This window comes from Gasterosteus aculeatus, chromosome 16 (genome assembly GCF_964276395.1).
Source record: "Gasterosteus aculeatus chromosome 16, fGasAcu3.hap1.1, whole genome shotgun sequence".
Lineage (NCBI taxonomy): Eukaryota > Metazoa > Chordata > Actinopteri > Perciformes > Gasterosteidae > Gasterosteus > Gasterosteus aculeatus.
The window spans coordinates 19,023,322-19,048,586 of record NC_135704.1 but is presented as its reverse complement, the minus strand read 5'-3'; the positions used below and the strand labels follow the sequence as shown (position 1 = coordinate 19,048,586).

Genomic DNA, 25,265 nt, shown 5'->3' with positions numbered 1-25,265 from the left:
AAAAATCAAGAGGGAGAATAGAGAAAGGAAAAGGACCAACAAAGAGCTGCTTTGCATTGTTGAATATTCTGAAATAGCGAGAATCAATTGACTTACAACTGCATTAAATGGCCTTTAAAAATGCCCCCTGAAGGTGGTAAATCCTGCTCACTGCCCCGGGATCATTTTGAAAATCCTCCAACCTCAAAGAACCCTTCAGCCCGGGTTATCTACCCTGTCCCAGTAGCCCTCCCTGAATCCACTGAGTCTCCGAGTTGCCCCTTACTCCAAAGCCGCTCACTGTGTGCACTTTTATTTTATTTTTGTCAGAGCATTTTATTCTTTGATTATCAAGCAAAGCAACGCAGTTTGCAGCGTTACTAACAACACATCTGCAATTGCTCAACATAATTCTGCATCGTGGATGTGTTTCTGGCAGCGTGTCATTGGTCCGACTCCCTTTGCTTCTGGGTCGTGTGAAAACTGAATCAACAGCAACTCCTCGGCCCTCCGGTCGCCCACCGAGGAGGGCAGCTGACAGGTAGGAAGAACACACACGAACACACACTTCCACGTCGATCGGGACCCTCCGTGCCGACCCCCGCCTCGCCCCGAGAAATGTGCCATATCGATGCTGAGAAGCAGGTCAAGCATTCTGTAAGTGCAGCAAAGTGAGATCATTTCAACAGAGATCGCTCTCGGCTCACTGCTAAAACACCTCCCAACCCCTCCCGTAAAAAAAGACACAACCCCCCTTTTCTTCTCAGACATGGTACCAAAACAACCGGCTTTTCCAAAAGGCGAGGCGAGCTGATCTGTACCTCCCGCTATCGAGCTGCCTGATTGGTCGGATCTCCGGCTCTCTGCTGGTCCGTTCCCGCCATGTGGAGGCATGCGATGCTGCAACGGCTGTGAGGTCACAGCGCTGACCTCTTCTAGCCTTACCGGGCCTTACTGGGCCGGAGTTGATTCTGGAGTGTATTTATTCTATTCAAGTCTTTCTTTGACCAGACAAAGGCATCGTGGAAGCTACAAAGCAGCCCGTCATTTGCCAGCACCGCTGCTCTCTTAATGCCAGAGCCTGAGGGGGTTCAGGGGGGAGGTCCACTTAAAGCCAATCCATGAGTCGCCTGCGTCCTGCGTGACCTTCTTGTTGTCTTCCTTCCAGGACTCAGCCAGTAGGTCAGAGGGGCTTCCTCGCAGACTCAAGAGGTTCCTCAAATGGAAGGAAAAACATCTGAAGATCTGCATGTTTGCTGAAGGAATCATAATCATAACATCTGTCAATAGAACAATGTCATTTTTGTTGGTTTCCCATTAAACCCAGAATTTGTTCTGCAGCATATGTTGGAGATGGACGTGCGTCTAAGTATAGGGTGGCTGAATTATTAAATATATTACAGATGAAAGGTACGACCCCCCACCCTAACTCCCCCACCCTAACCCCACCCAACCCTTCCAGCCTACCCTTAAGTGACTGTCGGCCAACCAAGAATCCAACACAACACACTGTAATACAAATAAAAATATTACAAAAATAAAACAATGAAATAGAAAATGTATAAATGATAACTACAAAATGAGCATTCAAAATATACAACATAACAAATTAAATAGCAATAGAAGTACAATGCATGTTAAAGTTTTGTAGCCTTTGAGTCAGATTCTCTTTCATTTTAGACATTCGGGGGTCTCGATACTCGGGGGTCTTTGCCCACATGGTGATGGAAGGACTGGATGATAACCACAGAGCGGACAACGCGAGGCATCAGGACTTACCCAGACCACGCTGCTCAATTAGGAGCATTGCGGGTTTGGTGGGGAGAGGTGGGGGAGGGGGGGGGGGGGCGTATTGTTCCTGCAAAGGCATGAGAGGGAAATCACCCCAGGATGAGAAGTGACCCACATTTGGGAAGAAGAAAGATGGGGCGACCCTCAGACCCCCACAACCCCCCCGCCTCCACCCCCCCAGGCAGCCGGCTGATTGGTTCATTACCCATAGTAAACACGTCACTGCCCCCCCACCCACTACCACCATAGCCCCCCCCCCTCCTCCCAGTCAATCATCCTGCTCTGGTAAAAACCAGATTCCTTCAGTGTCACGTTCACACATAACTACACATTCTCTCCATCTGCTGGAATTCAGACCGGAGGAGGTTATTAAATATTCTTTTGTTTGACAGGAAGTTTACAAAAGATGAGGAGGAAACATGGGGCGGCTTCATATGGATCCACAACCACGTTGACAGATCGTTTTCATTGATGTTATAATGTTATAAAACAGCAAAAGTGCAAAGTGGAACTCTAATGATTCATGGATTTATAATATATGTCAATGCATGTGATTCAGTCTGCAGCTAAATGAATATGCTCTATAACTTCTATTTGATATTCTTGTTAAGTTTAATTTAAACTGAAAGTGACCACACGGTGAGTTCTTCTTTGCACCTTTTGTACTCATTGCAAACATATATATGTGTTGTGTGTTTGTGCTTTTTCCTCTTGAAATGTCAGATACATCGGAGGTGATGTGTGAACCGATCAGGGATCGTGGTGCCTCCTACTTGGGTATGCATTTCACGTGCATCAGCCCCCCGCTCACTCTGGAAGGTTTACCTTCACCACTGTGATGCCTCCACGTGCACCATGGGCTGTCACTCCCACTTACTGCGGATCAGCACGCTGAGATTGGTTCAGAAGGAAAAAAGAGAATAAATTTCACGAAGAGACGTACAGGATGAACGTGCTACGAGATAATAAGACGCAGGGTAGACACGACTTACATTAAAGCAACATCATACACACACATATATATATATATATATATATATATATATATATATATATATATATATATATATATATATATATATATATATATATATATATATAAACACATCCATTTCCCATCTGGCCTTTGTGAAGGTCCCCCGAGGCCACCTGCGGGTCCTCTCAGTCTCTGGTGCCCCCCACTGTCCACAGGAAAGAGCTCCATTTGGGCAACGTCAATAAAGGTGAATATCACCTGATGCAATACGATGGAAAATTAATAAATTCAGTAGAAGACGCTCATTAAAACACATTTTATTATTGATCTTCGAACGGGTGCCTGCCGTTCACATGACTCACGGTGCCGTGAACGTACCCTGCGCGGTCACGTGACCACGAAAACCGCGTGACCGCGCACCGTGGTCGTCGTGAGGAGCGACCTCTTTGAATAAAACCATTAACGTAAGAATAAAGATGGAGTTGGGCGACAACCTCGGCACCATGGGCACTATGAAGTGCAGTTTCTGCGGGGAGGTGTTCAGACTGTCGGGTAGGATGAGTAAATGTACCCTGTTACAGTTTAATACGTTATATCGTGTTTTATAACTTAAGTTAGCTTAAAACACGTCGTTTCATCGGCTAACGCCAGCTAGCAAGCGGCGAAGCTAGCTCAGTTAGCTCAGCTAGTTAATTAGCGAGTCCTTTTAAAAAGTTTCAAATACCGATAATTTATACGTTGTACTTGTGGAATGCAGCATATTGTATTGTCCTTAGATTTTTAAAGTAGTTCCCTAGGGGTTGTTGTTTTCAGCTGCGTGTGCTAAGCTAACGTAAGTTAGCACCAAGAGCCTCAAAACCTCGCGCCCAACGCGATTCACGGGAACACGTGACTCTTAAACCACATTCAAATATGTTGAATCCCCCATCGTTTTTTTTTAAAACGTGACAGACATAGTTGAACCTGTAACTGGATTTAATAAAACAATTATAATTTTAAAGTATAATAAAAATAACAGTGGTGTTGTTAATAAATCAAATAACTAAATGTCAACCCTACGCTATCACAGTCATATAAATAAGCATTTGGTCATATCATATATCTACTCCATAATACTACACCAACTCATTAACATCTTGACTTGATGTATCTGTATTTTCTTCTTATGCGATTATGAAACATCTTTTTTCAAATTGTCACAAATGCACTATAGTACTGAGGTAATAACTTTTAAACAGTCTATTAAAGCTGATAATATAAATGGAGAAGTTGAATGTAAATACTAACCAGCCGTTGATTATTAATCATTAAGATCATAAACCATTGGCATAGAAACAAAATGAATTAAGAACAACTCACTAGTAGCAACTGTAAACTACAAAACAAGCATATCAGCATTGTTGTGACTCAACGTTACTTGAAACCATATTCATGAATTTATAATAATATAACGTGTTGTTTGAAATTTGTATTTTTTTGTCATATAATCAAGTAGTTTGTGCATTAACCTTTGGAAAAATGGGAAAGAGGTTAATTTTACATTATTTAGAGTTTGTTACGATCTAGCAGCGAACCTGCATACATCTGCACTAATTAATGTTGTGATGTGATGTGCTTTTAAATTGAACTGGATCATTACAAAGATAATTTATTATTCCTACGGTCTGTTTTTTTTTTGTATTTCCATTTTTTTTCAGAGGATGATTCGGAGGGAAACCTCCCTCGTGTGCTTGTATGTGCTCACATCTTCTGCACGTCCTGCCTGCTCTCCTTCCACCGGCACGGGGTCATTAGATGTCCGGAGTGTGAGGTGAAATGGGACTTCTTTTGTAGTAATGAGGGGGGGAAATATTGTTTCATGTAAGAACGGAGGTTCTTTTCTTCCCAGATTCTGATTCATAACCTCAAAGAAGGAATTCCTGTAATAACTTGTCTTCTTCATTACCTGAAGGCTGTTTGTCCTCTGTGTGTATTGTTATGATCAGGCATACGATGCCAACCGCGTCCTCCTTTACCACCGTGGTTGGTCAGCAGCCGGCCACAGGAGCAGATCTTCACAATATGTGTTTGTTTAGTTTTTGATTTTAGGGTGACCGTGAAGTTCGCTCTGTGCAGGTTGAGTCAACGCTTCCTGAAGGAGGAGTGTTCGCCCTGCCGGAGGACAACAGAATCATTGGCCTAATCTACACTTCCAAAATGAACAAGATGAAGAGGTATTTTGGAATGTTGAGATCAACGAGCCAACTGACACAGCCAACTTAACACATCTTTATGCCTCCTTCTTGTGTAGTCGGATTGTTCAACATATTAAAAAGAGATAGATTTTATCCTTTGATTGTTGCCTTTGTGTCTCTTTAAGGTCTTCTGGATCGTTCAATTGCAAAAAGCCCAAATTAACACCGGCCAAAGACGTCAGCGCCGGCACTGAGGTCACCAAGCAGGTGTGTTGGTGACCGTCACCTCAGACCAGAATGTTACTGTTCAAACTAAACTAATTTCAATCTACCCTTATTCCCAACGATCAATGTATATAAGTACATCTATATATATTATATTATATTATAATGACGGGGAAAAAGGAGTGGAAAACAAGTATATAGTGTGTTGTAATCATCTTTGATTTGATTGGCTACCTGCTTCTAGCACGGCGTTGACGTGCAATGCTGAGAAGCTCACAATGTTTAACACTTAATTTTCCTCTAATCAACGCTGGAAAAATGTGACATTTTTTGTAAAATGAGGCGTTTCTCTGCTTCTCTTGGAAACTTAAATGTAGCTGGAGGAGGTGGGTGGAGAAATATCTCGAGTGAATGTTGTACACATGTGTGAATGTTTCTATTTTTGTGGTTCCTGGGAATAGCCTTTGTTTTCCCAGAAGAGCTAGAAGACACATCTGGGGGAAAGAGATGTGAGGTTTTACAGAATGTGGATCATGAAACACAACAAACTGGACAGAAGGATGTAAATAACATCAATTAAGTCAGATTAAAGTGGTTAAAAGTCTGCTTGTGTGTTGTGCAGGTTGATGTCGAGGAGATTAAGATTGAGTCGGTGGATGAGGCGTTGGCCCGAGCTGCAGAAAATATCGCCGTTCTGGACACCATCCACGAGGTGCCTGCTGCATCCCCACAGAAGATGAGCTTCACTCACTAGAAATGCACCGATCGATGCGCAGCAGCAGCAATTATCAGTGTCATAGTTCGGATTAGGCGGATTTAGACATGGATCTATTCCCCACATCAGAATGTAACAGTGGATAAGAAGAGTCTGTCTCATGTCTGCAGACGCTGACCGTCGGCCTGAAGCAGCAGGTGAGGAGGGAGAGAAGTCGGCTGGAGGCGGAGATCAAGCAGACTGCAAGCGAAGCCCTGCAGGCCGTTCAGAAGTGGTGAGGATGTAAATCTCAGGTCCATTCGCATGGAACCTGGGACACAAACGGGCGAGCTGTTCAGAAGTGTGTTCGTGTGGTTCTTCTCTGGTCAGTGTTTCACCGCATTAGATGGAGCAAAGTGATAATCGTCATTGACAAGCCGCTAGTTCTACCTGACACAACACCGGGGCTGCTGGTCCAACGCCGCCTACTTCCATTACTTTGGTGTTTTTAAAAGTCTCAACGACACAAACTAACTAACCGATAACTCCTGTGTCCTGTGAAGTACGATCAAAGAGATTCCTTCGACGTGTCTGAAGATCCTCTGGTTCCTTCTTTGTCCACAGGAAGGACGTGCAGCTGAGTCAGCTGAGTCAGCTGGAGGCCCGGTTCTCCTCCAGCCAGGAGGAGGTGGACCGTGTGCACAAGAGAAGAGTGGCGCTGGAGATCGCCATGCAGATGGCCAGAGAAGTACACCGCGTCCCCTTCCTGGAGCAGTACTGCACCCTGGACAAGGTAGATGTTCGTACCGCAAACACACACTTCCAGGGGAGCGCAGGAAGCCGTTGAGGAACCCTGCGTGTGCTTTTTGTTGCTCTGCGTGTGTGCGGATGGCAGGTTGTGGAGACGTTGGAGGCTCCTGTGGATGAACAGTCGTACGACATGGAAAGCACGAGCAGGGGCTGCGGGCTGAGGTCTGTCTGTCTGATTGTTATTTACAGCGCGTTGGTTTCCCTGCTGTAAATGATGTTAAATATCCAAAATGACAATGAAATATGAACGCTCCTTCCACTGCTTTATTCCCTGCCCTGAAACGGGTTTGACTTGTACGGTTTATTTAACGTGTTTGTTTTGTGTTCCAGCTTTGTTTTCCTGTCCGAGAACCTGAACCAGAGTCTGGTGTTGTCTCTGAAAATGGAGGTTGCCGCCCCAAAGCAGTGAGTCCTTAAATATTCCTCCATTTAGTTAGTGGATGACGTGTTAAAGAATAATGATAATCTTTTAATAATAATCGTCTTGTATTTTTAAAAGCTTCCTACCGGGACTCATTCAGCGAGGCTGCTGCTTTTATCTCCCTCAGTTATTAAAGGAGGTGCATTTGTTTTGAACCAAGCGCGCCTCCGAGTGGATCTCGTGTAAACGCGACAGGCTCCACCTGGTGGTGCAAGTCTCATTTCACTGAGTGATTTACTCGCTGACACATTTCGTTTTATCCGGCGCTCTCTGCTGTTTTCACGCAGGCTTTTCAAGTCTCCTCCCCACAGCCGCCAGCAGAGCAGCTCTGGCAAAAAGCCCCCCCGGCCAAGTCCAAAGGTCACGCACCCTAACAGCGCGTGGCCCCAGCCCGAGAGCCCGAGGGCCCCCGGCTCCTGCTCCCCGAGGCCGGCGCCTCGGCCTCGCTCGGCCTCGGAACCCGAAGTTCCCGAGGAGCTTTTGGCCGACGGGCAGGAGAAAGGTGCGTCCAGTCTGCCTTTAGATGATGTCCCATCCAGACAGGACGATGGAGGCAGAAAGGAAGTGTAATGTAGGAATTTACATTTGGTGAAATGCTTTGCTTCCTCCTGCAGCCGCCCCGCCCACCGGCCCCCAGCTGGCCAACGACTGGCGAATCCACAGGAGGAAGAAACATCTCCTGCTTGGCAATAAGAGAAATGGTGAAGAGAGGCAACTTGGTGTCTTTTATATTCATAACCCGGATTATTCTTTTGATGAAACAACACACACTTTGTAAAACCTTTTTAATATCTAGGAAAACAAATCAGTCACAATTTAATTTAACGTCCTTATCTTCCTTTTTCACATCCTTTCAAATCTCTTGCCTATTGCCTTAATTCTCGATTGTCCTCACCCGGCCTTCCCAGTCGCCCAGTGGGTGGTGTTGAGCCATGTGGTGAATCCGAGTCATTTCTACGTCAGCTACGTGGCCGAGAAGAGGGAGCGGGAGATCCTGGAGAAGAAGATCGACCTCTTCTGCTGCGCAGACGGCTCCTTCTTCAGTTCCAGCGACGTGGTGGAGACCGGTGGGTCTCAATGAAGCGCTTCATTAAGAATAGTTACTTTAATGGTTGGAGGAAAAGTAATTCTGTAAGTGACTAATGGTGGCTGAGTTCATTTTAATTAAAAAAGTAAAAACTGCGCAAATCTTTCCAGTAAAGATTCTCTTGACTGATTCTTCCACTCGTGATGTTTCACTTTCCCACCGAGTTGAATGTAGAGAATATTTCCGTCTCTGTTTGGGTCTGCTCCTCTCCAGGCGCCACGGTCTTTGCCAGGGAGGGGAGGGGCCTCTGGTCCCGGGCCCGCGTGCTGGAGGTCTTTCAGAGCGGATGTGTGGAGGCCGTGGACGTCTGCCCGGCCGGCCGGCTGGACAGACTGCGGCTCTTCTTCCTGGACTCCGGTCTCGGGAAAAGCCTCGACATTCACCGGTAACTTCTCATGGAATTTGTTTGATTTGGAGAATCTAAGCTTCTCTTCAGTCATCCTGTTAATTTAAACAGAGCGGAGGAGACGGCCGCCTCCTCGTTGAAGGCCGTGAACGACCACCTGAGGAAGGTGGAGGAGGGCGTGAAGGTGGAGCTGCGTTGCTTTGCTCCTCAGGCCATCAGATGTTCACTCAAGGACCTGGTCCCCTACGACCCGGTGAGAACATTAAAATGAGCACATGTTGATCAGAGGAACGCGGTCGTGCGATGACCCTCGAGAAAAAACGCATTTCATGGCAGAAGAAGAGCCACCGCGTGAATTCAGCTAACTCAAAGGCTTAATTGTCGAGCATATATATTTTTAATTCATCTGAAGTGGGCTGTGTGTTGTATGTTGTGTGTGTCCGTCCAGACAAAGGGCTGGAGCAGAGAGGCCCAGCTGGAGTTCCTCAGCGTGGTGGGCTCGGCGGCGGTGAAGATGCGGCCCATGGGTCAGGACCGGGACTCGCTGCTGGTGGACCTGAGGAAGGCGCCCGTGGACCAGAGCAGCGACGTGCCCATCTCCATCAGGGAGTACCTGGTCTTCATCGAAGTGGCCAGGTGAAAAACTTGTGAAGAGCTTGTAGGTATTCATCTCATTCTGTTATTTATTGTTGTTTTTGCTTTCGTTGTTCCTGTGCTCTCAGGTTTTACTCTCCGGTGAACCTGGGCAGGTGGCCGCTGCTGTTCCACCCGCCTAAATACCCCGAGGTCAACACTGAGCTCGACGCCGTGGTGTCCCACATCAACAGCCCGGCTGACTTCTACGTCCAGCTGGTACTGAACATGCGCCATGTCTGTCGTCAGATGTACACATACATGTTCAAAGGAGAGCACTGAAATGACCCCCCCCCCCCCCCCCCCCCCTCCAGGTTGACAACATGGAGTTTGTGTTGCTCTCAACAAAGCTTCAGGATTATTACAATGCGACCACAGTGAGTGCAGAAGAAGACCTCACCATCTACTGCCCTGTGATGGAGCAGGCCTGCGTGGCCCGCTACGAGGACGGGACGTGGTACAGAGCTCGGGTCGTAGGTGAGGGGGCCGAGGGGGGGGGGGGGGTACTAGAGGCTACTGCTTATTAATGTTATGCAACAAATGTCCAGTTCATTAAAGAATTTTCGCCCCATTTTTAAGAAGCAGAATCATAAATCCTGGAGAATATTTTCTCTTCCACAGATGCAAATGTGCGAATTTGAATCTAATCACACAGATTATGAAATTGGTGGTGTGTCCATTGTCACTTAGTAAAAGCCTGGTTCAGGAATTAGGATAAAAACTAAACCTTTGAGCCGCTGAATGAGAGTTGAGTAATCCAGGAATAATCCTCTGGTTCACAAACCACCCACAGACAAAATAACAAAGTCACTTCTTTTTTCAGCTCAAAATCACAAACGTGTTTTTTAGTTTTGTTTGAAGAAGAAAGGCCTTGTGACGTATCCGGGCTCTGCTTTGTCTCCCAAATAAACAATTGAGTAAATCACGTCTTCATATTGCTTATTACTGATATAAAAGGTAGATTTTGTGCTGTGATGCTTTTATCGTTGAACAGGTTGGATGCAAAGTTGCAGGTTTGCAAAAAGGCTGCAAAAATGTCCTGCATCTTTTTAAAAAAATTGCTTAAAAAATTCCATTGAATTCTTTAAAATCTCATCAAGTTTACTGTTTTAATCACTACGGTGTGTTGGGTGCTTGCAGGTCATCCAGGGGGCAGAAAGGTGGAGGTGCATTACGTCGACTTCGGCAATAAGAAGACTTTACCGGTCAGCGACTTGAGGAAGATCAAGGACGAGTTCTTCGCGCTTCCTTCCACGGTGAGAACTCACTCTTTGGTTTATCGCCTGTCGTTTTAACGGCGAGAAGTCTGCAGCGCTGTAGCTCCGCCTCCTGGTGTCTGATACACACCCAGCTGTGTTGAGTGGACAGGAAGTGTCTCCTCTTCTGTCCAGGCCATCCACTGCTGTCTGTCCGGTGTGAGTCCTCTGGATGCAGAGACCTGGAGTGACGCCTGCAGGAACAGGTTCATCCGCTTGGCTCTCCAGAAACTCCTGACTGTCGTGGCTACAGGTGCTCAGAATGTCACCGCTTCTATACCCGATGCTGCTTATCAGTTCTTTTTGATTATACAATCAAGAAAATAGTCAAATTTTCTTCATTATTCTTGATAGTGAAGAGATGTATTTCTTGAGCATAGCAACATAAAAAACCCCGACTCTTTAGACTCTCAATCAATGACGTCAGTGATCTTGTTTCAGTGATTCAAATCTCTGCCTATCATCATCATCATCATCATCATCATCACCACGGTTACCTGCTGCTCCACTGACGGCAGCACACTGATCTCACGTCGCGCTGCTGGTTCCTCTCTGAGTGAGTCTTTGTTTCCTTCCCTGTTCCCCTGCAGGAAACGTCCCAAAGGCCGAGCCGCTGCCGGTCAAACTGTTGGTGAGCGGCCCGCCGGGCGACATCGCCGAGCTGCTGGTCAGAGAGGAGCTGGCCTCCTTCAAAGAGGGGTGAGACTTCGTCCTTGTGGGAGCAAGCGGCCATCATCAGTCGCAAACCGATGAGTGACGTCGCCGTGGCTCTTCCATCTCCTTCCTCGCGCAGAATCGAGTCAGCGGCGGCTGGCGAGGAGTTTGCCATATGGGACCCTCCCCTTGACCAGGCGTGGGTCCCGGAGGGCGGCGACGCCGCAGACCGGAGCTCCTCCGGGGAGAAGGAGGAGTTCCGGCTGAGGCTCCCCGATCAACTCAAAGACGTGAAAGTGCGAGTGAGCCACGTGAACTCGCCGGGCAGCTTCTACGTCCAGTTCACCCAGAACAACGCTCAGCTCAGGAGGTCAGCGCATGAATATGAAATGATTAAAATAAACTTGAAGGCGTTGTCCGTGTGCTCCCCGGAACTCTGGCTGTGTCTTTCAGGCTGTGCCAGCTGGTGGAGGAGGAGTGTGCTCTGATGGAGCCGGAGGAGGTGCTGTGGAAGGCCGGCATGTTCTGCGGCGCTCTCGTGGACGGGGTGTGGGAGAGGGGTCGCGTCTGCTCCGACGCCGCTTCCGCCAACTTCATCCAGGTGCCAAACGAGCAACAAACCGACATTTGGGCGCCGTCGCGGTTCTATGTTTCGTCTTCCAGTGACGGTTATGCACTAAAATATGTTATTAGATCATAATTCCTCCTTAACATCTATCCAATCGAATGTTATCAAGTCTTTTATTATTAATAATATCATTGATTACGCTCCCGTGTACCAGGTGATGCGCTGTGACCATGGCAACAAAGTGAAGCTCCCCGTCGGCAACCTGCGGCCCCTCCCGTCCTCCTTGACGGGCTCTCTGGCGTTGGAGTGCGCGCTCACTGACATCAGGTGACTCGCACGCGCGCACAGGCACAAGCGCCACTTATTGAAGACGAGACCGGACTTTTGGGATGTTGTCGATATTTCGTTCTGATCACCTGCTTCGCCAGCTGGATCCTCAACGTTAAAGGTTCCCTGCTTCCTCCTGCAGGCCGGCGGGGGGGTGCTCCACCTGGACGGCGACGGCCTGCGAGCTGATCTCCTTCTACCTCACCGGGGCCTCGGCGGTCCTGACCATCAAGGTCTTTCCCCTCCGCCCCACCCCAGTGCTCTCATTAGTTTAACCCCTACGTACCGCCGTGTCTCACCCACCCCCCCTCTCGTTGCCCAGGAGGTGACTGGTGAGCCGGTACCAGTCACCCTGTTCTGCTCCAACAAGACGGGCGTGTTGGTCAACGTCGCCGACTTCCTGGCCGGCGAGGGCCTCGCCTTGAAGGAGAGGAAGCCCAGGTGTGTGTGTGTGTGTGTGTGTGTGTGTGTGTGTGTGTGTTCACTTCTTTAGTTAGTCAGTACTTTGCGTCCTCATTGTTGCTATGCAACCACTGAAGGAGTTGGAGCACCAGCTTAGCTTAACTGTTTTTCAAATAGTTATGACTCCATCTACCATTACGAGGAAGAAAACGTTGAGTCGCCCCCTGGTGGTCACCAGAGGGAATGCAGCTTTCACACGAAGCTTCTCTTTGTGTGTGTTTTCGTTCCTCATGCAGAGGTGCAGCCGTTCAAACATCCACGCAAACCGACGCCCGGCCTCTGGGGATTGAGACCCAGACGGACGGTTCTGACGGCGAGAAAAGAAAAGAACAAACTCCCTCAGCTCCGCCTGTCTCTGCCGCCGCCTCCGTGCCCCCCCGCGTCTCCGCCCCAAAACCAGCCCCCCGCACCATCATGTCTGCCGAGAAGGTGACCGTACACAAACGCACCTGGATTCTGTGTGAACTCAAATACATACAAGAGTCACATGGCTCATTTAGCCAAGTTCAGAACAATGTTTTTGAACACTCTTGAATACTTTTATATCGGATCCTCATGCTTTTCACGCCTTAAGAGAAGCCGTCCCGATTTACTCTCTATCCCTGTCTTTGGACAGGTGAAGACTGAGTTGTACCGCCCCCCCGAGCTGCCGGGCCTCGGCCCAATCCAGATGAGTGTTTCTGCCATCGGAGAGGACGGTGTCATCTACGGCAGAACGGAGACCGCAGGTCCACGCGCGTACAAATCCTCCAACATGTTCTTCCTTCTTTGACAATGTTTAGTTAAGTTTCTTCTCTCCACCAGCAGGTGTTTGGGACGTATGTGTCTCATTTTAAGTCTCTGTGATTTTGATTTTCATTGAAATCTAAAAGTGCTGCTCCTCTCATGACTAGAAGTAGAGAACTCAAACCGTTATCTCTAAAAGCTAGTTTGATTCGTTTTGCATAAAGTGGGGAATCTAGTGTGTGAAACACTTGACGGAACCCTTCTCGCGATGTGTTCGAGGGCCGTGGGGAAAAATGAAAATCCGACCATATACAGCTCGTTGTGGTGTCTTTGTCACACGGACTCCATCACGTCTCCATGTGCAGAACGTCTGCTGGAGCAGCTCAGGCAGCGGATCCAGCAGCGCTTGGACTCGCTGCCCGAGCAGAAGCCCTACACCTGGAAGTCGGTGCAGGGCTGCGCCGTCATCGGACCCGACATGCTGTGGTACCGAGGACAGCTGCTGGAGGTGCTGGGAGGACACGTGAAGGTCAGGAGGAGACGTGTTAGCAAACAGATGATGTGACCCCCTGAAGCTGAGTAACTGGGGGAAGAATAAAAGTTTCTGTCAGAATTCATTTGACAAATTGTAAAACACTGAATCCTATAAGTGTTGGACGAATAAAGAGTACTTCTGTTTAGTAATATTGCAATTATGCAAATTAGACTGTCTGTAGGTACAGGAATAACGTGTGCGTGGTCTCCAGGTGCAGTACGTGGACTCCGGCCTGGTGGAGAACATCCCGGTGGTCCACGTTCACCCCATGCTGCTGTGTGCCGACGTCCCTCAGCTCTGTCTGCCCTGCCAGCTGCACGGCGTCGCGCCCGTAAGAGAGCGAGCGAGCGAGTGCATGCGTGTGTGTGTGTGTGTGTGTGTGTGTGTGTGTGTGTGTGTGTGTGTGTGTGTGTGTGTGTGTGTGTGTGTGTGCGCGGTACTGACGTGCCCTCTGGTCTCCTGAGGTCGGGGGGAGGTGGCAGCGGGACGCGGTGGCCTTGCTGAGGGAGCTGCTGCTGAACCGCTGTGTCAACCTTCAAGTCACGGTAGGACCACGCCAAGGGGGGGGGGTCGCACCTCAAAGCCTGAAACTGTGACGTAGTAGCAGCGAGGTGTGTGTCTGTGTGGGGGGGGGGGGTAGGAGCTGCCCTCTGACCCGAGAGGCCCCCTCACCGTGGAGCTCTACCTGGACGGGCTGAGCCTCAGCAGGATCCTGTGTCACCACCAACACGCCTCCGAGTGCGCCGCCTCGCCACAGGAGGTCCGTCTGCGTTTCTGTTTCCCAGCATGCCACAGCGCCACCTCGGTTCACCCGGACATGCGTGACTGTGTGTGCGTCTGTCTCTGCAGGGACGCGCTGACGCGTCTCCCGTCCTCCTCGTGGACGATTGGGACATCGACAGCAAGGTGCTGCTTAGAATGAAGACGGCATTTTAACAGCAACAAATCCGTGGCAGTGATTCACCGCAAAACTGTGTCTCCAGGACCTGAGGGACCCAGAGGAGCCGATGCTGGGGCCCTTCGTGTACCCCGACCTGCCTCGGGGTGGGGGGCGGTTTGGAGTCCGGGTCAAGCACCTTCGGACCCCCAACGAGGTGAAAGTCACGTGATCTATTGACCAGGATTAGATGATTCAGTGGAGGAGGAGGAGTGATTCTCCTCTTTGTTCTGCAGCTCTTCCTGTGGCTGTCGGATGGAGCAGCCGAGGTGGAGGTGGGCGGAGAGACTCTGGAGGGGGCGCTGACCCGAGTCAACGCGGACGTCGGCGCCCTGCAGCCGCTCACCAGCTTCCGTCAGGGCGAGTTTCACCAGCTCGCCGTCCTTGATCCAATAACACGGGACTGAATATTTAGACATGATCGGGGTGCATAAATAGATCACATGTTTTATTTAGACTGTAGTTACAGATCACATTTTAGATTCTCGTGTTTTAATAACCGAACATTTCATTTATGTTTGTTGCCGTTGAAACTTCTCTCGCTTACCAACAAAGAAGAACATGATGTAATGCGCTCAAACCTGCAGGCGGTCCGTGTCTGGCGGAATACAGAGACGGGAAGTTCTACCGAGCCAAGATGCTGAAGTTCAGCAGCGTGTCGCCCGTTTGCGTCCTGGTCCAACACGTGGACTTCGGCTCGGAGGACACGCTGCCCACCAGCAGGTCAGAAGCTCCGCCTCCGCAAGAGGACACTTATCGCCGTCCACGTGTGCAGTCCTTTGAATTGAAAGTTATCATTTGAGAACTTTCCTGAGGATGTGCTTTGGCTGGTGTTCCACTGATCTGGAGGTGTCTGTTCTGACGGGCCGTCGCTTCCTGTCAGGCTGCGGCGGATGCCCGCCGACCTGCTGCGGTTCCCGCTGCAGGCGCTGAAGGTCAAGGTGGCCGGCTTCAAGTCGCCGCGCGCGAGCGGGCGGGAGGACTTGCTGCCCTACAGCCCCGGCTGGAGCGTGGAGGCGGCCTTGAAGATGATCGACATGCTGCACGAGAGCATCACCGCCACCATCGTGGTGAGTCCACACGCGGCTCCTCCCCTTCTCAGGGAAGTGAAACGATAATCATTGATGGACCTCCGGTGGTTTCAGGCTCTGGAGCCCGAGCTCACGATGCTCCTGTACGACGAGGACCAGCAGCTGGTCCACCTCCCTCTGGTGAGCTGCGGGCTCGCCGACCTCGACTGACCTCCCGTGAGTCCCCTTTGCTGCGTTTGCTCATAATTTAGAGATGAAACCTTGACGTCTCTTTATGATCCTCCTGCAGGTTGCGAGCTGCTTTAACTTCACTCATTGGCTCTTCAGTTCCTCCACGTTTCAGGGAACCAGACTTTCATTTACCGTTTTGGCTCGTTGTGTTGTTTATTATGTTTATAAGGCAGATTGAGTACAACCTCCCTGCTGTTTCCTTTGTACTTAATAAAAAGACATGAACAGTGACATTAAGATCAGACTTTTATTTTACAAACATAAAAACAAAAGATAAGAAAATAAATAAGTATTTCACATTTTTACAAATTAAAATAGTAAACAAACACCGTAAACATTTGATTCATCCCAAACATTACGTTTGATACGTCATTGACCCCAAAATGCTGCACAAACAAGACCGAAGAACCGATTCGTGTCCCTGAAACATTAAAGGTGTCGTCTGGAGTTCCTGTTTACAGTGAATAAATAAACAATAGTGAGAACGCTATTTAAAAAGGCAGCAGCGCGGGAGACCGCTCATCGGGGTCCTACGCGCCGTTGTCCAGGACGACGTTGCCGTCTCGGTCTTTGACCCGCAGCCTCCCGTTGGGGTAGCGGGTCTCCTGGCGGCCGTCGGCGTACACGGTCTTGGCGGTGCCGTCGGGGTACTCCCTCCTCTTGTAGTTGGCCGTGTGGATCTCCTTCTGGCCCGTGTTGAAGAGGATCTCCTTCACGCCGTCCCTGAGAGAAGAGCCCCCACCAGGTCAGTTTGTTAGAGGTCGAAGCCCCCAGAGACAACAATACAAAACTTCCGGTAAGTTTTGTATTGCAGCTCGGCAGTTTTTATCGATATTAAGTCATTTCAGGAGGAGCAACCTAAGGGTCGGGCTCCTCTGACGGGTCACTGGTTAAATCGAGAGGCCATGAAGTGATAAACGAGAAATAAAAAGAAGTTGTCCGTTGTACTTTTGCATATCTAATGAAAATATAGCTTGTACTTAAGTATTCACAGCCTTTGCTGTGACACTCCATTTTTCCACTGATCATCCTTGAGATGTTTCTACAACCTGCTACATTCTTTTTAGAAAAGGCAGGAACCTTTCAGTCCCACAGGTGACTGTGAGTCGGCACAAACCAAGACATGGAGTGCAAGAAATTGTCTGTAGACCTCCGAGACAGAATGGAGATGAGGCGCAGATCAGGCGACGCGTACAGAAACATTTCTTCAGCACCGAAGGTCCCAATGAGCAAAGAGCCATCGGGGAGAAGGGCCTCAGTCGGGGAGGTGACCAAGAACCTTCCAGGAGGAGAACCATCAGTGCTGCACTGGAGTGGCCAGACGGAAGCCACGTGACAGCCGGCCACCTGAAGCACCACAGGAAACCGAATCCTCTGGTCTGTTGAAACAAAGCTTGAACTCTTTGGCCTGAATGCCACCAGGCGCTGCTCATCAGCTGCCCCATAGCCTCCCTACAGTGAGGCACCCACCTGATGGAACCGGAGAGGTTCTGCAGAGAACAGTGGGAGAAACCGGTGTGCTAAGCTTGTATCAAGCTTTTTTCCTTTTGTCATTATGGGGCAAAATGAATTGAATGATAACAATGGGGATACTTCCCTGATTTTAAAGGTCCGAAGGGGAAACGTACTAAGAATTCCATCCCATGAGTATCTGCTCGTAAGATGGAGCCACACGGAGAACAAACTTCTTACGGGTTGACTTGGATCACGGTGCCGTCCGTCAGCACGCTCTCCTCCCGGCCGCTCGGGAACAAGTTCTTCACCGTCTGGTCCGGAAAGACGATCTCCTTCCGGCCATCTGGGAAATGTTTCTCTGGAGAAATACAGACGCAAGCGGAGGATTAATGTTCAGTTCAAAGGCCTCGCTGGTTTCTGACTCTTTATTACCTCGACGACCTTCTATTGTATTTGTGTACATTCGACAGATGTAGTTACTTTAAACAGCCAGCTGTTCTATTAAGTAGATCAAGTACTGAACGCTGATGTCGGCGCCTGTGAGCAGCGCTCACCGGTCTGGTTGTTGGGGAAGTGCAGGACCTCCATGCCGTCCGGGTACGTGACGTGGGTCGTCTTGGCCTCGGCGTAGAAGTAGATCTGAGAAGAGTCACCGGGAAGATTCAGAATCTAGAAATCATCTATTTAGAAAAGTCGACATTGTGCGGACCCCGTTGCCGTGGTTTCAGAAGTGCGTAGAGAATGAAAGCGCCCCCCCCTCTGTAGAAACGTCCGTTTAAAGCAAGGACTCTTTGTTTTAAGGTGACCTCCCACTAGTGAAATCTATCCTCTCTGAAAAGTGGCACACCGGCCCGTTACGACGCCCTCCGAGGTTCCTTACCACCCTCTGGTCGGCCGTCACCTCCTTGGTGTCCCCGTTGAAGAAGGTGACTTTGACCGTGAGCCCGTCAGCTGACACCTCCTTCTTGGTCCCGTTGTTGAAGACGATGAGTCGCCGGCCGCCGGCCAGAAGCGTTTCCTTCTGCAGAGAGAAGAACTACGGACTCACTTCTGATCACCTCCCTTATCAGATTTACAATTCAGCAGATATTTTATTAATAACTGGCATGTTCCCCGTGTGTAGAAACCACTGAAGTGTCACTGTTAAATGACTCATTTTATCAATGGAGTCTGGTGGAAGTTCAGCTTCCTGTCTGAAAACATGCACATCATTCAACAGCAGTTCTATTTAACGTAGGTATCTACAGGAAGCGGGACGGCCCCGAGAAGGTCCCGAGCTCGACTCCGCCCACAGGCCTTTCTGTGTGGAGTCTGCGTGTTCTCTGCGGTACTCCGGCTTCCTCCCACAGTCCAACCTGACCTCTGTGCTCTGGGGGTCAGGTTGGACTGTGGGAGGTTGGACAGGGATTGTCCCCAGCCAGCGCCCCCCCCCCCTTATGAAGGATAAGCGGTTTGGAGATGGATCTTCAGAAAGCCAGCGCAGGAGTCTCCGAACCGAGCCTCACCTTCCCGTCCGTGTTGGGGAGAACCTCCTGGACCTCGCCGCCCTCCGGCTCGCTTGGCAGAGACGAGCTCTTCTACAAAAGACACAAGACGTCAAACCGGGACGGCGGCTCAGAGGTCGCGGGGAACCACCCTGGTGTCTCACCAGGTGCTCTGGGTCCGGCGGTTTGTCCTGGCCTTCGCTGCCGGGTGTCAACCGCTCGTCCGTCTTCCTGCCGGGCCACGAGGAGGACAAGGACGCGGTGGAGGGGAGGCACGTCGCCGACGGCCTCCTCAGGCTGCTCTTCATCCCGGCTGAAAGTTAAAGTACCACAGTCAGCAACTTTGAGGTGTGATCACTGAGAATAGAATGAAGGGACCAAAACCATCTTCAACTGGTCTCAGACCGAAACAAACACAATCCATCAAATATGTTCAACATTCTGTGAGTTAATTAACCGTAATAAAAGGTTTCAATGTGAAACTAAAGAACAGAAAGGGACAAATAGATATTACAAAAATCATATTGCACCAAAGTTGTTATTAATCATCAAGTAAATGTCCAGCTGGTTGTCACGGAGGGTCCATCACGTGGGAGAAGTGTGAGATTATATTAAAAGATCGACGGTTAACTGGGTCTGAAACGTGTTCTAGCAGCCAAAGTGGGCCTGCGTCTGTTCATGCAGTTGTGTGTGAGCGTGAATGGAGAGTGAGCGTACCGGCGGCACCCTGACCCCCCCCACCGGAGCCCCCCCTGCAGGCTGCAGTGTCGCTGTGCGGAGGGCTGATCCTCCTGCTGATGGGTCCTCCTCCTCTGGAGTCCAGGGGACTCTGAGCACACACGTGGAGGTGAGATGAGGAGCTGATGCTTGTTTACTACTTTTAATATTACCAACAAAGAAGAACCTGCTTACAGCGAATTTCACTCCTTTGGTCACCGACGCGTTGTTCTCGCATGTTTTGGGACCTTCTTTTGTTTCTCGGTCCTTCTCTGCGTCCACGGGGTTTTTCTGCCAGGAGCTGAGCCGGAGCTTTTCCAGCACACGGATCTTTAATTACAGAGAGGACATACGCTCTTTACTAAAGACAAGAAGGACACGGCTGCCAAGGGTCAAAGGTCAGGGTTGGTACCTCGTCCCGTAGAGAGCCGTTCTCCTGGCTGAGGGAGTCTACCTGCTGCCTCAGCCTGCTGTGGGAGGAGGCCCAGCGAGTCTCCCTCCCCCTCAGCTCCTCCTGCAGAGAGCTCAGCTGCTGCTTCAGCGCCTGGCAGACGAGGACATACATTAAGGGACACGTAAGAGCCTTGGTGTGGCAGGTCAACGGATCATCAGACTGCTCGTGTGCCATTGTGAACTCATCATCTTTTTGCTTATTGGTTGAAGTTTAAAGGAACCACCGACCTGGATCTCCTCCCGCTCCTTCTTGTCAGGCACGGCTCTGGCGGCCGACGCGTGTTTCTCAAACAGCTTGCGCTCCTTCTGCAGCCTCCGGATCTCCTCCTTCTTGAACTCCTCGAACTTGGCCAGCTCCTCCGCCTTCGTCTGCTCGAATTGTGACCGCTCCGTCCTACGAGAGAGGAGGCGACAAGGCTGACGTGAAGTTGGACGCGATTTAGGACGAAGTCCAGAAGGAAGACATGGAGGGACCCGTCACCTGAGATGTTCCCGGTTCTTCTCGTTTTCCTGTCGGAGTTTGGCGAGAGCGGCGTTCTCCTTCTTGAATCTCTCGATCTCGATCTCCAGCTCCACCAGTCTCTCCCTCAGCTGCCTGGACTGGACCTGCTGGCCTGGACACACACACACGTAAAACTGCCAATTAATGCAATATGTTTATATATTTTTTGAAAGATTTCTGATAAATACCCAAATTTCTATAAATTATTTGTAAGATCTCACATTTTTTAAGTGGTCAGGTTCCCTAAATGCCAATCACATCTACTTCCTGTCTGACCCAAACAGTGAGAATAAATAAACTAATGCGGCTTCTGATGATTAAAAGACTACAGATTGTTTGTCTCACCCGTCGTCTCCTCGGCCCTTTTGGACTCAGGAGGAGGGTGGAGAGGTGCATTCTGGGCCTTTGGCTTCAGCGAGGGGAACAACCTGGTCATGAGCTGCGAGGCGGGAGGAGGAGGAGCCGCGCCCTCGTCTGCCTCCGCCCCTTTGTTCACCGCCAGCTTGCTGGACAGAGTCCTCCCCGGCGGTGCGATCCCTTCGGCCGGACCGGCTCCTCCCCCGTCATCGCCCGAGCCGGCGTCCTCCGGGTCGTTCCACGTGTCGTCGTCGTCGAACACGACCCCGTACCGCTGCCTGTCGCCGTCCTCGATCAGAGTTGACTCGTCGGGCCCGACGTCGTCGAGCGGCGTCCCGTCCGACGCCGAATCCCCGCCGCTCTCCTCGTCCTGATACGAGCGCCTGTCGTACGGCGGGTCGGAACGAGCGGGAAAGTGAAAGGTGCCGGGAAACGAAGGCGGTTGGACCCCCACTTCCTGCCCTTCGGACTCGCAGGTGGAGGCATCCGATTGCCTGAGCTCGTCCTCCACGCTCACTTTGTCCCCGACCGCGTCGTCTCTCGCCTTCGCTGCCAAAGCTTCTGAGGAGACGGAGCAGTTTGGAGCAGTTGGGCCGCTGCACCTCTGGATTGCACCTCTGGGCGGCGACTTGATGGGGGTGGAGGAGAGCCGACGTGGGTGCAGCCCTCCGTGCTGCTGGTCCAGCTGCAGAACCTGCCAGGGCACAAACCGTCAACAAGTCCCATGTATTAGGACACAAATCCAACATCTGAGATGAGAAGAACTCGGGAAGCTACAAGATGCTCCTCAGCGCCGATCACCTACAAATAGTCATTAGAGAGATTTGGGAAACTTTTATGAAGAGCTTTGCACAAACGTGAGACTAATGCTGCTGGAATGAGCAGGACCCAGATAACCAGAGAGGACACGTCGGGGAGAACTAAGCACCTTCATGACGAAGGAGGAGTTGGAGGAGAAGGATAGCTCCTCGGCCGCTTGCTCCAACAGCTCGAACTCTCCCAGCTCCACCGTCTCCAGCTGCTGGTCGCAGTCCCAGCGCCGCAGCTTCTCCTGGAACGACACCTCGAAGGACTCCCCCAGAATGCCGTCTCCTCCCCCTGCCGGTTGCCCCTCCTCCGGCTCTCTCGACGCGCCCACCTGTTTGGCGACGGGGTTTGGCCGCGGCGCGTCCGCCCCGCCGCTCCTCTCGACCCGAGCTGTCGAGGCCGCGTCCTTTGGCCTCCACGGCCGACGCGGTTCGGCTCGCGTCCTGTCCGGCTCGCCGTCAACCGTCTCCGTGTTGCGTCTCTGCTGGCTCGCCAACACCTTCGTCCAGGCCGCTTTGGTCTCCCCTCTGAGGTCCCGGGGCGGCGAACAGAGACCTCTCGGGCGGTTTTCCTTGTTGAGTGTGGCGGTTTTGCGCTGGACGGCGAGCCGCTGGATGGCCGCAGGCTCAGAGCTGCTGCGGCGGAGCGCTCTGGACGGGGGTTTTGGTTTGGTGTCATTCTTCGCCCCCATTTTCGGTGGCGGCGCTTTGCGATTGGCGGTAAATCTCAACAGGCCCTCGCCTCGCTTCAAATAGGTCCTCTTGGGGGGGGCTTCAGCGCCACCGTGGGTCTGTGGGGAGACACAAATAATTTGTAATCTTCCTCTGTAATTCTTTTAGATATCAAAACTTCCTTGAATGTACAAATATGAAGAGATACGTGCTTTTGAATCATCTACTTATTGACTTTTTCCTTGTTTTATTCTCTGACCTGCGGTTGCCAGGCAGACTTCAGCCTCTGCTCCTCCACCCTCATCTGCTCCTCCAGCAACTCCTCAAAGGTCTTCTTCTGACCGCAGACACCCAGCTGTATGGGTCTGGGAGAGGAGGCACACGAGGCACTGATACAAAGCTGTTTACAACAGAGCCACACAGGCAGGTTTGTCTTCCTGGGAAGCATTTACCTGTCATGGAAGACGTCTTCTTCTCTGCTGCTGCTGTGTTCAGTCAAAGCCTCACCATTACTCGCTATTAGCGTGTCATCATGCTCCTGAAAATGAGTTCTCTCAACACCGTGTTCCTGATCTTCTCCTCCGGAGCTCCACGAGCCTGCAGTAAACCAACACTGTTCATTCAGAAGAAAGGAAGAGCGCCGACTGTTCTACTCCAAATGAAAAGAAAAGCTTCACAATGCTGCCGTCACCGTGAGGTGAACGAACATTTTCCTCACCCTCTGCCTCATCGTCCACCTCCTCACAATCCGGACCTCCTGGTAGCCCTTCCAGAGTCTGTGCAGGTGGGGGCTTTTGCTGCTGTCGGAGGCCCAAAGTGACTTCATGGTAGTTCGTGGTGGGGCTGTGTGGGGTTTCCCTGGAATCCCAACCTGCACCTAGAAAATACACACGCACATATAGAGGAAAGAGCGAAGGAGGACGGAAGCAGGACAAATCTTTGCGCTTGGAGTTATCTTGGTAAACTGTCTCTTCTTAACCGTCTGTGCCGTGCTGCAATCCATTCGTCATTCCCAGCAGCCTCTGCTGCTCGGCCTGGAGGTGAAGCAGCTCCTCCAGCTGGTGGGCTTTCAGCTGCTCCTGCATGTGCTGCTGCCACTTCCTCAGCTGCACAAACACACAACATCATGTCTCTCACATCACCCCCTCTGACACGGATTCCACTTCAGTGGTTTCCAACACGCTAACGTTTTTGTTGCTGTCCCCCCTCACTTGCACACTGTCTGCACGCACATCAAAAAAAGGCCGACCGACTTGAACGCACAGACTTCCGCCATCGTTTGAGTCCTTTGCAACATAAATGGCGTCAGAAGAAAAAAAGCTAAGAATAGTACATGTGGGGCAAAGAGAGAGATGGAGTCGGGGGTATTGAGTCAACAGGAAGACCTGAACCTGGAAGTATGTCCAGTTGTGCTTTCTCCAGGTCACTGTAACTTAAATACCTCCAAGTTTCAATAGAATTAACGTATGTTAATTGATGAAAAATCTGCCTCTTTTGTGATATATGAATTATTATACATCTGTACCGGGCATTTGTCGTAAAAAATCTAAACCAAAACGGGCACTGATGGGTTTGTGGTTTACACAGACCAAAAAGTTCAATGTCCAATTATGATTTATTTTAATTTAACAAAACAAACAAAAGAAGAGAGAAAATCCTTTGGGCTTCGTCTCCTTCACAACATACACCCCCCCCCAGTGCGTGCTGGTGCTGTACCTGCCTACTGACACACATCACCACAGCGTTACCCAGACAAAGTCCTCACCTGCTCCAGCTTCATCATTACGGGCATGTCCTCTGACGCGCTCGCCATCGCATCCACACCGTCCGGCCCACCGTTCACCGCCCCGCCGGTCCCGACCTTCTCTCCTCCGGGTGACCGCTCGGATCCATCCACGCCGAGGCAGCTGCTGTCCGCGGAGCCCGGCAGAGGGGCGAAGTCCGAGGCGAAGGAGTCGTCCGGCTCCAGGGAGGCGGATCGCCCCCGCGGGGAGCCAGCCAGGTCCGGGCAGGGACTGAGGATCACCCCGGCTCTGGAGCTGCTCGGCATCCACCGGGCGAAGAAGTCCGCCTGCGAGTACCGAATCCCGGCTGGAGATGACATGGTGACCGCGCTGTCTCAAGCAGGACTCGCTAATCCGGGATTGGAAACGGCAGATTATGATGGCGACAGGTTAATCACACTGCGAATTAACGCCGTGCCACGCACGACAGACGCCAGGTCCCGGAACACTATTTATAAATAAGTATCCGGTTTAGGTTGAATTAGCATTAGCTTGTTAGCATGTTTCGACCGCAGTGCGTCGGCTTGTTTGGTTAGCAACGAAACAACAGCTGTTTAAGAAGGCGAAGCGGCTGAATCATTAACAGAGTCACAACAAGTTTAAAACAACACGAAACTTCCAATTCCGTTACAGTTATGCGATGTTCTACCGACGTCTTTTTTCATTTTTCGGTGCATTTAAAGAGATTTCTGGTATTTTTCTTGTTAACGAGCTTCTTCTGATCAAAAACAACTTTGTTCAACCGGCGTTACGCTGCGGTGACGAATACATCGGCGACGTTAATATCTGAGTCAAAACATGTTATATTCACCTGTAACATCGGCGAAACGTGCTGTTGCTGGAGGGGAAAAGTGCGTTATTGAAACATAACTGACGTAAGTTTCAAAGACTGCCGCCATGTCAAAACAAAGCCCGCGAGAGCGAGAAAAAACCCGGCGACGAATAATTTGTTGCATGATGGGTAGTGTAGTTTCATCCTCTTCTCCTGTCTCTACGTCTCTACGCTAAGTGTTTTTGTTCCTTACGCGTTATTATCACATTCAATATATATAAACACCTGACGCCTTTCTTGTTACAACTTACATAATAAAATATTACTTTTGGGGGAGAAAGCGAGCTTCGTATTGCATCCGGTCTAACGACGCGGCACAGACAACTTGCACAATAAAAGC

General features: G+C 50.4%; 2 protein-coding genes across 9 annotated transcripts; one reads left to right on the top strand and one right to left on the bottom strand.

Annotated features, from left to right (window-relative positions):
- Positions 1-3,145: 3,145 nt before the first annotated feature.
- Positions 3,146-16,094, top strand: rnf17 (ring finger protein 17). 2 transcript variants are annotated; one of them, XM_040202016.2, is made up of 38 exons: positions 3,146-3,298; positions 4,444-4,556; positions 4,862-4,959; positions 5,106-5,187; positions 5,768-5,857; positions 6,031-6,134; positions 6,464-6,632; positions 6,735-6,811; positions 6,980-7,054; positions 7,358-7,572; positions 7,685-7,771; positions 7,979-8,137; positions 8,371-8,542; positions 8,615-8,756; positions 8,952-9,139; positions 9,226-9,355; positions 9,451-9,613; positions 10,277-10,392; positions 10,528-10,645; positions 10,983-11,091; positions 11,186-11,416; positions 11,500-11,647; positions 11,829-11,941; positions 12,084-12,174; positions 12,264-12,382; positions 12,640-12,832; positions 13,020-13,131; positions 13,495-13,658; positions 13,876-13,995; positions 14,129-14,209; positions 14,305-14,424; positions 14,514-14,570; positions 14,648-14,758; positions 14,838-14,961; positions 15,189-15,324; positions 15,485-15,671; positions 15,747-15,848; positions 15,922-16,094. In XM_040202016.2, the coding sequence occupies exons 1-37, from the start codon at positions 3,223-3,225 to the stop codon at positions 15,840-15,842; spliced, it is 4,686 nt and encodes a 1,561-aa protein (XP_040057950.2). In that variant the 5' UTR covers positions 3,146-3,222; the 3' UTR covers positions 15,843-15,848; positions 15,922-16,094. The 2 variants fall into 2 exon arrangements, with proteins under 2 accessions (XP_040057950.2, XP_077947017.1); XM_078090891.1 differs by lacking the exon at positions 5,768-5,857.
- Positions 16,095-16,096: 2 nt separating this feature from the next.
- Positions 16,097-25,230, bottom strand: cpap (centrosome assembly and centriole elongation protein). 7 transcript variants are annotated; one of them, XR_013453049.1, is made up of 19 exons: positions 24,905-25,230; positions 24,075-24,442; positions 23,289-23,415; positions 23,028-23,186; positions 22,762-22,906; positions 22,569-22,674; positions 21,760-22,428; positions 20,820-21,525; positions 20,454-20,586; positions 20,201-20,366; positions 19,932-20,063; positions 19,715-19,849; positions 19,520-19,631; positions 18,967-19,115; positions 18,824-18,895; positions 18,199-18,354; positions 17,873-17,957; positions 17,492-17,676; positions 16,097-16,586 (listed from the first exon to the last, which is right to left on the bottom strand). XR_013453049.1 is itself a non-coding variant. In XM_040202022.2 (19 exons), the coding sequence occupies exons 2-19, from the start codon at positions 24,411-24,413 to the stop codon at positions 16,394-16,396; spliced, it is 3,705 nt and encodes a 1,234-aa protein (XP_040057956.2). In that variant the 5' UTR covers positions 24,414-24,442; positions 24,905-25,230; the 3' UTR covers positions 16,097-16,393. The 7 variants fall into 7 exon arrangements, 4 of the variants coding, with proteins under 4 accessions (XP_040057956.2, XP_040057959.2, XP_040057957.2 ...); XR_013453050.1 differs by having other exon boundaries at positions 18,199-18,339; XM_040202022.2 differs by having other exon boundaries at positions 17,556-17,676.
- Positions 25,231-25,265: the final 35 nt, after the last annotated feature.